General features: G+C 42.0%; 1 protein-coding gene across 10 annotated transcripts in view; it reads right to left on the bottom strand.

Annotated features, from left to right (window-relative positions):
• The window catches only part of dennd6b (DENN/MADD domain containing 6B), a 105896-nt gene extending 99592 nt beyond the window's left edge, over positions 1-6304 (bottom strand). For 7 of the 10 annotated variants that reach the window (XR_013578107.1, XR_013578106.1, XM_078553173.1 and 4 more), the window contains exons 1-2: positions 6123-6304; positions 2734-2772 (exon numbers count right to left, since the gene is read on the bottom strand). Coding sequence is in view for 7 of the 10 variants with exons in the window: in XM_078553173.1 (XP_078409299.1) it covers positions 2734-2772; positions 6123-6287 (204 nt within the window). In the remaining 3 variants the exon portion in view is untranslated. Of the gene's footprint in view, positions 1-2733; positions 2773-3550; positions 3717-6122 lie in introns of those variants that run through there. The other 3 variants (XM_078553174.1, XM_078553175.1, XM_078553178.1) reach the window with 3 other exon arrangements.
• Between the last annotated feature and the right edge of the window lie 6387 nt (positions 6305-12691).

Consider the following 12691-nt stretch of genomic DNA (forward strand, 5'->3'; position numbering starts at 1 on the left):
TTGCCAGGATATTGTTAGGGCCCATATCCTTTGCAGTATCCAGTGCCTTCAGATATCATGTGGAGTGAATTGAATTGGCTGAAAACTGACATCTGTGATGCTGGGGAACTCCGGAGGAAGCTGAGATGGATCATCCACTCAGCACTTCTGGCTGAAGTTTGTAGCAAATGCTTCAGCCTTATCTTTTGCACTATGTGCTGGGCTCCCCCATCATTGAGGATGGGGATATTTTTGGAGCCTCCTCCTTCAGTGAGTTGCTTAATTGTCCACCACCATTCACGACTGGATGTAGCAGGACTGCAGAACTTAGATCTGATCCATTGGTTGTGCGATTACTTAGCTTTGTCTGTCATTTGCTGCTTATGCTGTTTGGCATGCAAGTAGTCCTTTGTTATAGCTTCACCAGGTTGACACCTCATTTTTAGGTATGCCCGGTGCTGCTCCTGGCATGCCCTCCTGCACTCTTCATTGAACCAGGATTGACCCCCTGCCTTGATGGTAATGGTAGAGTGGGGGATATGCCAGGCCATGAGGTTACAGATTGTGTTCGAGTACAATTCTGCTGCTGCTGATGGTCCACAGCGCCTCATGGATGCCCAGTCTTGAGTTCCTAGATCGGTTTGAAATCTATCCCATTTAGCACAGCGGTAGGGACACACAACATGATGGAGGGTATCCTCAATGTGAAGGTGGGACTTCGTCTCCACAATGACTGTGCGGTGGTCACTCTTACCAATACTGTCGTAGACAGATACATCTGCGGCAGGCAGGTTGGTGAGGATGAGGTCAAGTATGTTTTTCCCTCTTGTTGGTTCCCTCACCACCTGCCAGAGACCCAGTCTAGCAACTATGTCTTCTAGAACTCAGCCAGCAATGGTGTTACCAAGCCACTCTTGGTGATGGACATTGAAGGCCCCAACCAGAGTACATTCTGCGCTCTTGCCACCCTCAGTGCTTCCTCCAAGTGGTGTAAACATGGAGGAGCACTGATTCATCAGCTGAGGAAGGGCGGTACATGTTACTCAGCAGGAGGTTTCCTTGCCTATGTTTGACCTGATGCCATGAGATGCCATACATACTACAGCATAACAACTATGATTCTGCTGCCTAAATCTAACCAGATAGGTTCTTTGAACCCTCTTAGTGCATAATCGCTTTTCAAGGCTGCATGGTATACTTGAGCAATGCTGCCCACCCCCTCCATTCCTTATGCCCTATTCCCCCTGAATATATCGCAGCCAAGAATATTAAATCCCCATTCCTCTCTTTGTTTCAGCCGGGTTTCTGTTTTTGTCACGATATCATAATACCATGTGGCAACATGTGCCTGCAGTTCACCAACCTAATGTGACATGCTCCGTGCACTTTTGGACATGCACTCCAAATTTGCCTTCATCTGCTTTGAATTTCTTTTCTTCCCAATCCCTTTTTTTTCTGGACTACGCTTTACTCTAAAGGTTACTAGGTATATTTTCACCATAGCAGACAAGGCTACAAGATGATTTAGTAGAGATTTTAAAATTATGAAGGGTTTTAAAAGAGTCAATAAACAAAAATTATTTCCTCTAGTTATATAGTCAGTGAGAAATTTAAGGCAGAGGTGAGGAAAACTTTCTGAAGCATGCGTTGCTTCAGGAGTGGTTGCAGAGATTGCTGCACCTATTAAGGGAAATGCTGACTAAATATTTGAAGAAAAATGCACACCTATGTGAATAGAACACAGCATTTTGATTAGCTTGGATTACTCTAGCAAAGAAGTGACACAAGCATGACGAAGCCTCCATCTGTGTTGTAGATTTCTAAGGGACAAGGAACTTTGGCCTCCAAGAGATTAAAGAGCTGTGAAAAGGCTAAATATCACATGTTCATGTCCTCAGGATATCCCAAAATGCTGCACAGCAAATTAATTGCTGTTGTTTTGCAGGCAAAAATGATAGCCAAAGTAGCCACAGGAAATTCTTACAAAGAGCACTGAAATAAATGATCAATTATTCAGTCTACTAGTGTTGGACGAGGGTAGACTCTTGGCCAGGACACCAGGAAAATTTCCTAATCTTCTTCCAAAAAATACAATGGGATCGGTTTCATCCAGCTGAATAGACAGTGGGGATCTTGGTTACTGTTTCATCCAAGGAAAGATGGCACCACCAACGTTTCAACACTTGTTCAATACTGCAATCAAGTACCAGCCCAGATTGTGCGCTCAGGACCTGTAGCATCCTCAAACCCACAATATTCTGACTCAGAAGCAAAATTGCTATCACTAACCCAAGCTGGCCATTAATTTATTGGGAAAGTGCACTGACGTCCACATTACACAAACGAGCTCAAACGGCAACTAGACTTTTACAGCAAAGAAGGTAAATTGACAGTAGAGGATTAACCTGTTTGTTACACAGCCTGCCTGATTTTTCTTCTCACTGATTTCAGGTTTCCATCCCAACAAAAGTGAAAATTATCTCTGGTATTTGAAGGAGGCGTCAGAAAATGTTAAGTTGGGACGTTTCCCAAGAAAGGAACAATTGTATTTGGCCCAAATTATCTTTTCCTTTTCCAAGAACTCTTATCTATGTTTTACAGCTTTCAGACTTCGAGAAAGCTTAGCAGTAGTTGTGCATTTTATGCAAATTCTATAAAGCAAAATTATCATGGTTGCAGTATTATCTGACAAGCTACAAGGGATCTCAATGGTACTATATAGTGAATAGAAATTCCACAAATTTAATATCTTACCTCCTTTTCTGTAAGTCGCACATCATGGGGATACACAAGCTGAGGACCAAAAAAATACAAACAGCTCAACTCAAGAAATTTTTCATAAAACAGGATAAATTTTACATGTCCAAAATATTAAATATGTCTATCCTCAAAATATTTTGTTTTAAAACTTTATAATTATAGGTATACCATGTGCTTTCCATGTGCTCTTGAAGAACATGAGGATGCACTGCATTATCTTAAATAATAGGCAATTTTGTATTCATGTTATCATTGCCCCTTAATCCCATGTGCTTCTATTATTATTACTTTTTTCAAATGCCCTTCTAAAGTCCATACATACACAACATCAGTCACACTAACCTCATTATTCCTCTCTGTTACTTTGAAAATAGCAGAATCAAGGAACCCAACCCATTCCCAGCTGCTGTAATATTTACCGAAGCAAATCAAGCCCTGGACAAGGTTGCTGCTAAAGTCAGGCGGGGCCCTATGTAACATGCAAAAGTCACTCCATTAATAAAATCTCAACACGCCCAGTCGCGAACGGTTCCTGCGGCCTCAGCCTTTACTTTTCACCTCACCCGATTATGTCTCCTCCCACAAACCCCCACCCCAATGATTTTTGGGGGTATGGCACTGATGGAATCACTGGTTGGCCAGCATTTATTGCCCAACCCTAATTACCCTTGAGAAGGTGGTGTTGGGCTGCTTTCTTAAACCACTGCAATCCACGTGGTGTAGGTACAGCCACAGTCACAGTGCTGTTCGGGAGGGAAACCATGCTATACTGAGGAAAAGGTTTTACAAATCATTTACATTTTATCCTTACCTTGAGAATCTGTGCTCCAGATGAACACATTCCTGCACCGCCACTTAATTGCATATTCAATTCAACTTTGTGTTATCCGGCACTCTACCAACCGAAATTCGCTACTATGGAGTTTCTGATATTCCCCTAATATGAATTGTCACTTTACCAACTGGGAGCAATTACAAAGCTGTACCTTTATTCTGTATTATTTTATACTTAGTGTTAATGTACTGTTTAAGATGAGAAGTAAAAAGAATACTGTTCTTTACTTCTTGAGTACTTGTACATTAGTTCATGCTCCAAGTATTGCGCTGTATTCCATTGGTAAGTGGAACCCTCCGTGAACCGGCATTTCTGATTAACTGGCACCACCTATTCCCCATACATGCTGGATAATAAAGATTTTACTGTAAAACCCACATGCTGGGCCAACACACAGTGTCAGTAATGGATTCTTCAGCTAATGGTACATGAAGCTTCTTTTAACTTCTTTAAGGTTCTAAATGCCAATTACAACACCACCTAAATAGCAGATACTGCATGAAAGGTAGTGCAGGGCATTGACACATTTATATTGGGCCATAATTTGCTGTGGCAGGGCATCTAGTTAGAATTACCATTACATGTTTAGGTTTTAAAAATGTAGCCAGTTGCTGAACATCAGTGAATGAAACTGAGCAAATGGAACCTGAACCAACTGGGCAAGCGACTGTGTTTCTCTTCTGCCCGCCAGATTGATGGATTTCGAAATTAACATCACAAGGACCGACAAAGAAGTTTAAGTTGGAGTGAGTGAATTCAATGTCAAATCAGGTACAGAGAGAAAAAGACAGATTAGATCTAGAAAAAGAGAAAAAAGTGACGCCCACATTCTGTGAACGAATTTTTAAAAAACTGAATTTTTATGAGCTTTCTATGAGATACTTCAAAGGATCTGAAAATTCATGCACATCCATTACACTTAAACATAACTTCACTATCACAAATCTGAGCTGACAAGCCTTAATTTATTTTTGTAGATCTAAATGTTTATAAATTTTGTTTTTAATTACAAGAGCTTGTCTACAATTGATGTTTGACTAGTCTACAGTTTCTTATTATATCCTTTAAACCATTCTTGAACTGGAAGCTAGCAAAGAAGACTGGTAGAACATGGTCAGATTTTGAACAAGACTAGCAGAATGAAGTAAGGGAGCTGGGGAACCGACAACGAAGAAGGATGATCAATTTCAAAAGTGGGGACATGGGGGTGGGAATGAAAAATCAGGAAAAAGTATAAAATCTTTTTAAAAAATGAAGACCAGTTAAGTGTAGAAATTACTGAATGAAGAAATAAATGGTGGGTGAAATAGGTGACTTGCATCACAGTCTTACCAGTGGTGGGATGTCTGTAACTCGAGCATAACAAACAGATTGTTTTTCCCATCATGTAAAGTGTTGGCATAACTTATTTTCTCTTTGTAGGAATTTGTGACAAGAACTTGCATTTACTTAGCACCTTTAACACAGTAAAGCATCCTAAGGCCCTGCACAGAAATGAAATCAAACAAAAATCAATACCAAGCCAAAGGAGGAGGTATTAGGAGAGATGGTTGAAAGCTTAGGAAGTAACTTTTGAAAGTCTTAAAGAAAGAAATAAGCAAAAGCAGAGATATGCAAGGATAGAATTACAGAGCATAGGGCCTAGAAGGCTACATGTGGGATGAAAAAATTTTGTGATGTACAAGAGGCTGGAGTTGGAAGGATGCAGAGTTCTTCAAAGGTTGTACAGCTGGAAAATGTTGCAGCATTAGGTAGGGCAAGGCCCTGAATGAATTTGAACACAAGGATGAGAATTTTCTACTTAAGACTTTGGAGGAAACCAGGAGTCCTTGTATGTCAGTGAGCACAAGGATGATGGGCGAGTGGAATTTGATGAGGGATACAATAGAGGTAAGAGTTTAAGTCAAAGTTTTGAGAGGCTGGGAAATGGTCAAGTCTGGAGCTGATAAAGGCAGGTATCAGGATTTCAACAGCAGGGGGACTGAGGTGGGGTGGAGATGTGCAAAGTTATTAGGGTGACTGTTGTGATGGAGGATATAGGTACACGGCTCAGGGTAAATCGGACGCTGAAATTGTAAATAGTGTGGCTGAATCTTAGGCAATGTCTGGGAAGGGGATGAAACAGTGGTGAGTGCACAGAATTTGCGGCAGGGCCGAAGTCAACAGCTAGTCTTCCCAATAGTAAACTGGAGAAATTGATGCTTGATAAAATGTCTGTTGCAAATGTTAAACCTGAGAAAACTGTGGCTCAGCCAGGCTTGGACGCCCAAGTAAGCAGCCTAACAACATGGGGACAGTGGTGGGAGAGGTCGACAAAAGTCACGGTGAAGTGGAGCTGGGTGTCAGCAGAGTACATCTGAAACTTGATCCACTACCTTCAGATCGCCAATCATGTTAGAGGAGGAAAAGGGCCAAACATGAGCAACACCAGTGCATATCATACAGTATACATACCGTATGTTACACATTATATTACCCAACATTTCACCGCCCTCCTCCATCCCCAATCGCCTGTTACCAGCCTTCTCAGGGCGAGGCCTACCCTCACCTCGATCGCTTGTCCAAGCTCCAAATCGAATGTAACCACACACATGCACTCAAGCCAGGCAGAGAAGTGGTCCCAGGGAAGTGCGAGGCCGGGACTGGGGCTGGGGCTGAGGACCGAGCAATGCTTCACCGTTCGTGCCCGGCCCCCTGTCTCCAGCAGCTCCATGACAACGGGGCCGCGTTCTAAATCTCACGCATGCGCAGGGGAGCAGGACGCATGCACTACCTGCCCTGAGCAGGCAGCGGTTAACGCATGCGTATAAACTCAGAGCAAGCAGCCCGTTGACGCATGCGCACTTCCTGACGGATCGAGGATTGTTATGCGGGATGATGAAGGATCCCAGCCCTCCAGGATTGGCCTAGAGTCCCCGGAAATTGCAGATCAATCTCCAGGTCACTTCTGAGTGCAACCCTGGAGAAGAATCACAGGGCCATTAAAAAGATGTTTTTTTTTAATTTTCCTTAAACATCTCTTTACCATAGATAAAAATATTGAAAATGGGGGGAAAAAGGCTGTTTAGCTGACAGTCAAGCATCATCCATAGAACCATAGAAAAGTTACAGCACAGAAGGAGGCCATTCGGCCCATCTTGTCCATGCCAGCCCAAGGACACCCAGGTGCCCTTTCTAATCCCACCTTCCTGCACCTGGCCCATAGCCCTGCAGCTTACAGCACTTAAGGTGCAGATCCAGGTACTTTTTAAAAGAGTTTAAAGTTTCTGCCTTTACCACCAACTTGGGCAGCAAATTCGAGACACCCACTACCCTCTGCATAAAAAAAGTTCTTCCTCATGTCCCCCCCTACACCTTCTGCCACTTATCTTGAAACTATGACCCCTGGTTCTAGAATTCTCCATCAAGGGAAACAATTTTATCCTGTCCACTCTTATCTATTCCCCTCATAATTTTGTACACCTCAATCAAGTCACCTCTCAGTCTTCTTTGTTCTAAGGAAAATAACCCCAACCTATCCAATCTCTCCTCGTACTACACTTTTCCAACCCTGGCAACATTCTTGTAAACCTCCTCTGCACTCTCCCCAGAGCTATTACATCCTTCCTGTAATGTGGAGACCAGAACTGCACTCCAGTTGTGGCCTCACCAGTGTTTTATACAATTCCAACATTATATCCTTACTTCTATATTCTATACCTCTGCCAATGAAGGAGAGCATTCCATATGCCTTCTTTACAACCTTGTCTACTTGAACTGCTGCCTTCAGGGACCTGTGTACTTGTACACCAAGGCCTCTCACTTCATCTACCCCTCTTAGTATATCCTCATTTATTTTGTAATCCCTGTAACTGTTTGACCTCCCTAAATATATGACCTCACACTTCTCAATGTTAAAGTCCATCTGCCACTTTACCGCCCACTCCGCCAACCCATCTATATCGTTTTGGAGATTATGGCTATCCTCTACACTATCCACTACTCGGCCAATCTTTGTGTCATCTGCAAATTTCCCATTTGTGCCCTCCACATTCACGTCCAAATTGTTACTATATAACACAAACAATAAGGGTCCCTGTGGAACACCACTTGAGACAACTTTCTATTCGCAAGGGCATCCGTCGACCATTACCCTTTGTTTCCTGTTACAAAGCTAACCTTTTATCCAGTTTGCCACATTACCCTGAATCTCATGGGCTTTTACTTCCCTGACCAATCTGCCATGTGGGACCTTGTCAAATGCCTTGCTAAACTCCATGTACACAACATCCACTGCACTACCTTCATCAACCCTTCTTGTCACTTCCTCAAAGAATTCAATCAAATTTGTGAGGCAAGACCTTCCTTTAACAAATCCATGCTGACCATCCCTGACTAGTCCATACCTTTCCACATGACAGTTAATCTTATCTCTCAGGATTGATTCTAATAATTTTCTCACCACCGATGTCAGACTAACTGGCCTATAATTGTTTGGCATTTCCTTTGTTCCCTTTTTAAACAATAGAACTACATTTGCTCCAGTCCTCCGGTACTTCCCCTGTATCTAGTGAGGATTGGAAAATCATTCTCAGAGCATCTGCTATCTCCTCCCTGACTTTTTTCAGCAGCCTTGGAAACAATCCATCTGGTCCTGGTGACTTCTCAACTTTCAAGGATTTCAACCCTTCGAGTACTTCCTCTCTCTTTATCACTATCCCGTCCAATATCTCGCAGTGTTCCTCCTGGACCACTATATCTACATCCTCCCTTTCCTTTGTAAACACGGAGACAAAATATTCATTAAAAACCCTTCCCACAGCCTCTGCATCTACACACAAGTTTCCATCTTCATCTCTGATAGGTCCCACTTTTTCCTTAACTAACCTTTTAGCATTAATGTATTGGTAAGACATCTTTGGGTTATCTTTAACTTTACTTGCTAATCTTTTTTCATGCCCTCTCTTTAATTTCCTTATTTCCTTCTTAACTTCGTCCCTGCACTTCCTATATTCGTCTAGGTTATCTGTAGTGCTTAGTTCTTTGTGCCTATCGTACGCTTTCTTTTTCTGTTTGATCTTCCCCTGTATTCCTCTAGACAACCAGGGAGGTCTAGATTTGGAAGTATCACTCTTATTTTTGCAGGGGACATGTCTACTTTGTACAATTAGGATCTCGCTTTTTAGTGCTTCCCACTGGTTTTCCACTGTTTTATCCTCCAGCAGTGCTGTCCAGTCCACCTCAGCCAAGTCCCTTCTCATTTCTGTAAAATTTGCCTTCCCCAGTTCAAGACTTTTACTCCTGCCTTATCTCTGTCCTTTTCCATAGTAATGCTAAATCTAACTGAATTGTGATCACTGTCCCCGATATGGTCATCAACCGTCACTTCTTCGTTCCCCAAGACTAGGTCTAGAATTGCATCTCCTCTCATTGGGTTTGTCACTAATTGGTTGAAAAAATTTTCCTGGACACACTGCATGAATTTTTCTCCCTCAGTGCCCCTTATATTGTTTGAATCCCAGTTGATATTAGGAAAGTTGAAGTCTCCTACTATTATTGCCCTCTTGTTCTTACAAGCAGCAATTTGCCTACAGATTTGTTTTTCTATCTCCCTTTCATTATTTGGGGGTCTGTAGTATACTCCAGTAGTGTGACTGCCCCTTTTTTTATTTCTAAGCTCAACCCATAAAGCCTCGTTTGTTGACCCATTTAGTATATCATCCCTTCTCACAACTGGAATTGATTCTTTAACCATTAGTGCTACCCCCCCTTCCTTTTTTATCTCCTACTCTATCATGTCTGAAGACTGTATAACCAGGGATATTTAGCTGCCAGTTTTGTCCCTCCTTTAGCCAGGTCTCCGTTATAGCAATGACATCCTGCTGCCATGTGTCTACCTGTGCCCTTAACTTATCTACCTTGTTTGTAATACTCCTTGCACTGAAGTATAAACAGTTTAACCCCGTCAATTTGTCTTGCTGGACACTTTTTAAACTTTGCTTCTCCTGTAACTCCATGTCTATCACAACGTTCCTAGCTAATGTCCTACCTCCATTTTTCTGATCTGAATCTGACCTATCTGATCCTACTCCTGGGATCCCATCATCCAGCCACAATAGTTTGGGTAATGAGTCTTTCTTTCCAATTGGCATAGGAAGGTAGAATGTCATGTGTTGGCCAGTGAATGGCTGGAGCGTAGGGGCAAATCATGTGATGAAATCTCCGGGAATATATTTAATCACTGTTGGCAACCCTAATCAGGTGACTAGGGCCTGTTGTATGGAGACAGGTGTTCAATAGGAAGTGCACGATGTCCCCAGTTGAAGTTATTGTAGTGGAATTGAGTTCAGTCCACCTCAGGCTGTGAATTCCTATTGTTTGCCCTATGGGTGCACTTTATTTGAGTGTGTAGGATTGTTTTAGTATTGAGAGTTGAGGTTTGATTTTGAAGAAAATGTTATTCTTAAAATAGGAAACAATCAATGATTTCAAAAGGGAAACAATGGGCACTTGAAGAAAATAAATTTGCAGGACTATAGGGACCGAGCGGGGCTAATTGGGGAATTGGCATGGACTCGATGGGCCAAATCATGGTGAAATTAAATAAACTCTCACAGAAATATTTAAGGGACACTCCAGCATTAGGGTATGTTAGAGCAGGGGACGGGGGTTCCTGCCAGAGCTAAGAGTGGAGGTGGGTGGGAGGCTGCCAGGGATGTGAGAGTAGAGGAGTTTGGAGTGTGAGGGGGGGGGAGGAGTGTGAGGGGGGTGGGAGGAGTGTGAGGGGGAGAGGAGTGTGGCCGGGGCTGCCAGGGTGCAAAACACATGCGTGAGATTCAGAGGTCCAAATTATGGGAAAAACAGCATCCAGGCAGTATTCGAATTGGGACACGGGACAGTGGCCTCAAATACAGGACAGTCCCACAAAATGAGGGACCGTTGCTCACCCTGGGTCAAATAGGCGCCTTCTGTGTCATTAAGTGACTCTTTGACTAATTCTGGCCCCTAACAGTAAATATACTGTTCAACAGAGCATTAATCAAGAAATAAGAGTTTTTAACAAAGTAATGCAATAATTTGAGAGAATTTTAATCTTCATATAGATTGGAGACAGCAAATTGGAAAGAGTTAGTTTGTAGGACGGGTTCATAGATTTAATTTGACACATTTTCCTCGAAAAATACATGATGGAACCAACCAGGGAAAAGGCCATTTTAGATCTTGCTTTGTGTCATAAGACAGGGTTAATTAGTAACCTCATAGAAAGGAACCCTCTGGGAAAATTATAGAATTTCATATTGAGTTTGAGAGGGCTGTAATTAAGTGTGAAACTAGAGTATTGAACATAATTAATGGCAAAGGTAGATTGGGAAATTGGAATAAAAGGTATGACAGTACCTGAGTAATATTGAAAATTTGAAGAAATATTTCATAATTCTCAATCTGCATGCTATTGAGAAATAAAACTCAATAGGAAGAGAGATCCATCCATGGTTAAGTAAAGAGGTTAAGGATTGTATTAGATTAAAAGAGGAGACTTATAATATTGTCAAACTAAGTAGTAAGCCTGGGAATTGGGACAGCTTTAAATGCCAGCAAAGGACGACCCAAAAATTGATAAAGGGGGAGAAAATAGAATGTAGCAATAGATTGTAGGAGTTTCTACATTTATTTAAGAGGAAGAGAGTAGCTAAAGTAAACGTGGGTCCCTTGAAGCCTAAGACAAGAGAAAGTATAATGGGGAATAAAGAAATGGTAGAGATAGTAAACAAATATTGTGTCTGCTTCACAGCAGAAGACATAAAAAAAAAGTCGTGGAGAACTAAGGGTCTAATGAAAGTGAGGAACTTAAACAACTTAATAGTGAAGAGAAAGAATTGGAGAAATTAACGTAACCAAAAGCTGACAAATCCCCTGAACCTGACAGCCTATAATCCTGGGTTTCTAATTGTGATCTTCCAAAATTCCCTATATTCTGGGTTGATCCCAGTGTATTCGAAGATAGTAAACATAAAACTTATATTCAAACAAGGATGGAGAGAGAAAACAAGGAACTACGGGCCAGTTAGCCTGACATTAGTCATTGGGGAAATGTTGGAATCCACAATTAAGCAAGTAGGAGCAAAACATTTAGGAAACCTTAATATGATTAGGCAGAGTCAACATGGTTTTATGAAATGGAAATCGTGAGCTACGGACAGGAGGGGCTGTCAGTTCAAACAGCACTGTTTTCTTCCACCTGTCCGTAAACAGAAGGAGTTTTGAATTATTTTGTTTTAAAGAATAAGCAGTGGCGTATTTTTTTCCAACCCCTTGATTTTTATGTGATATGATTTTACTAATAACCCGCAAGAAACTCGAGTTAGAATTAACTCAGAATGTTGGTTTATTTCACACATTCAAATTCCACAAAAGAAGTGTCCGCAACGTCCCACTCGGCATTCACACAAAAAGGGATAGAGAAAGGGAGGCTTACAGTACAAGGACCACAGAAAAACCCAAAGTCAGAGTCCAATGAGAAATTCTTTCACGTAGGCATTTCGAGTTCAACTAGATGGAGATCGGTGTTGTAATATTCGCTTTTTAGGTGGCGTTGATGTCGCACAATGAGGTAGGCATGCAGAGATTGAGTCGATTTTGTGGGCAATGGTATGAAATCTTCCAGCAGAATCAGGTTAGATGAGCTGGTTGTTCTGCCTGGGTAGAGCTGGCTTCTTTGCGGCTTTCCAGTCGGATGATAAAACAGCAAACTGGGTGTGCAGCCCAGAAATGCAATATTAAACTGTTCCAGGGGCCAGAGTATTGGGTCATGTGAACTTCCTCCTCCACAATTACTTCAAAAGGGATGTTTATCCAGCATCTGGAATTGACTTTGTTTTCAGGACTGATGATGTCTCACCCATTATGGGTTGAAAGGGGTGCCATTTATGTTGAGGGCCTAACATTTGGCAAGCCATTGCCTTAGTGGACACATTGACTTCACTAGCAAGGTTGGCTTATCAAATACAAATGGAATTCCTGTAGCTCCCTTTGAACTTGGTCTAAACAGGTTGTCTTTTAGGAGCTCCCTAAGCATAATGAGGTGTGAAATCCCAGAAACTAAGAGAATTCTGTTCTGGAGTAAAGATCCAGTTTAAA

This window comes from Cetorhinus maximus, chromosome 12, assembly GCF_964194155.1.
Source record: "Cetorhinus maximus chromosome 12, sCetMax3.hap1.1, whole genome shotgun sequence".
Classification (NCBI taxonomy): Eukaryota; Metazoa; Chordata; class Chondrichthyes; order Lamniformes; family Cetorhinidae; genus Cetorhinus; species Cetorhinus maximus.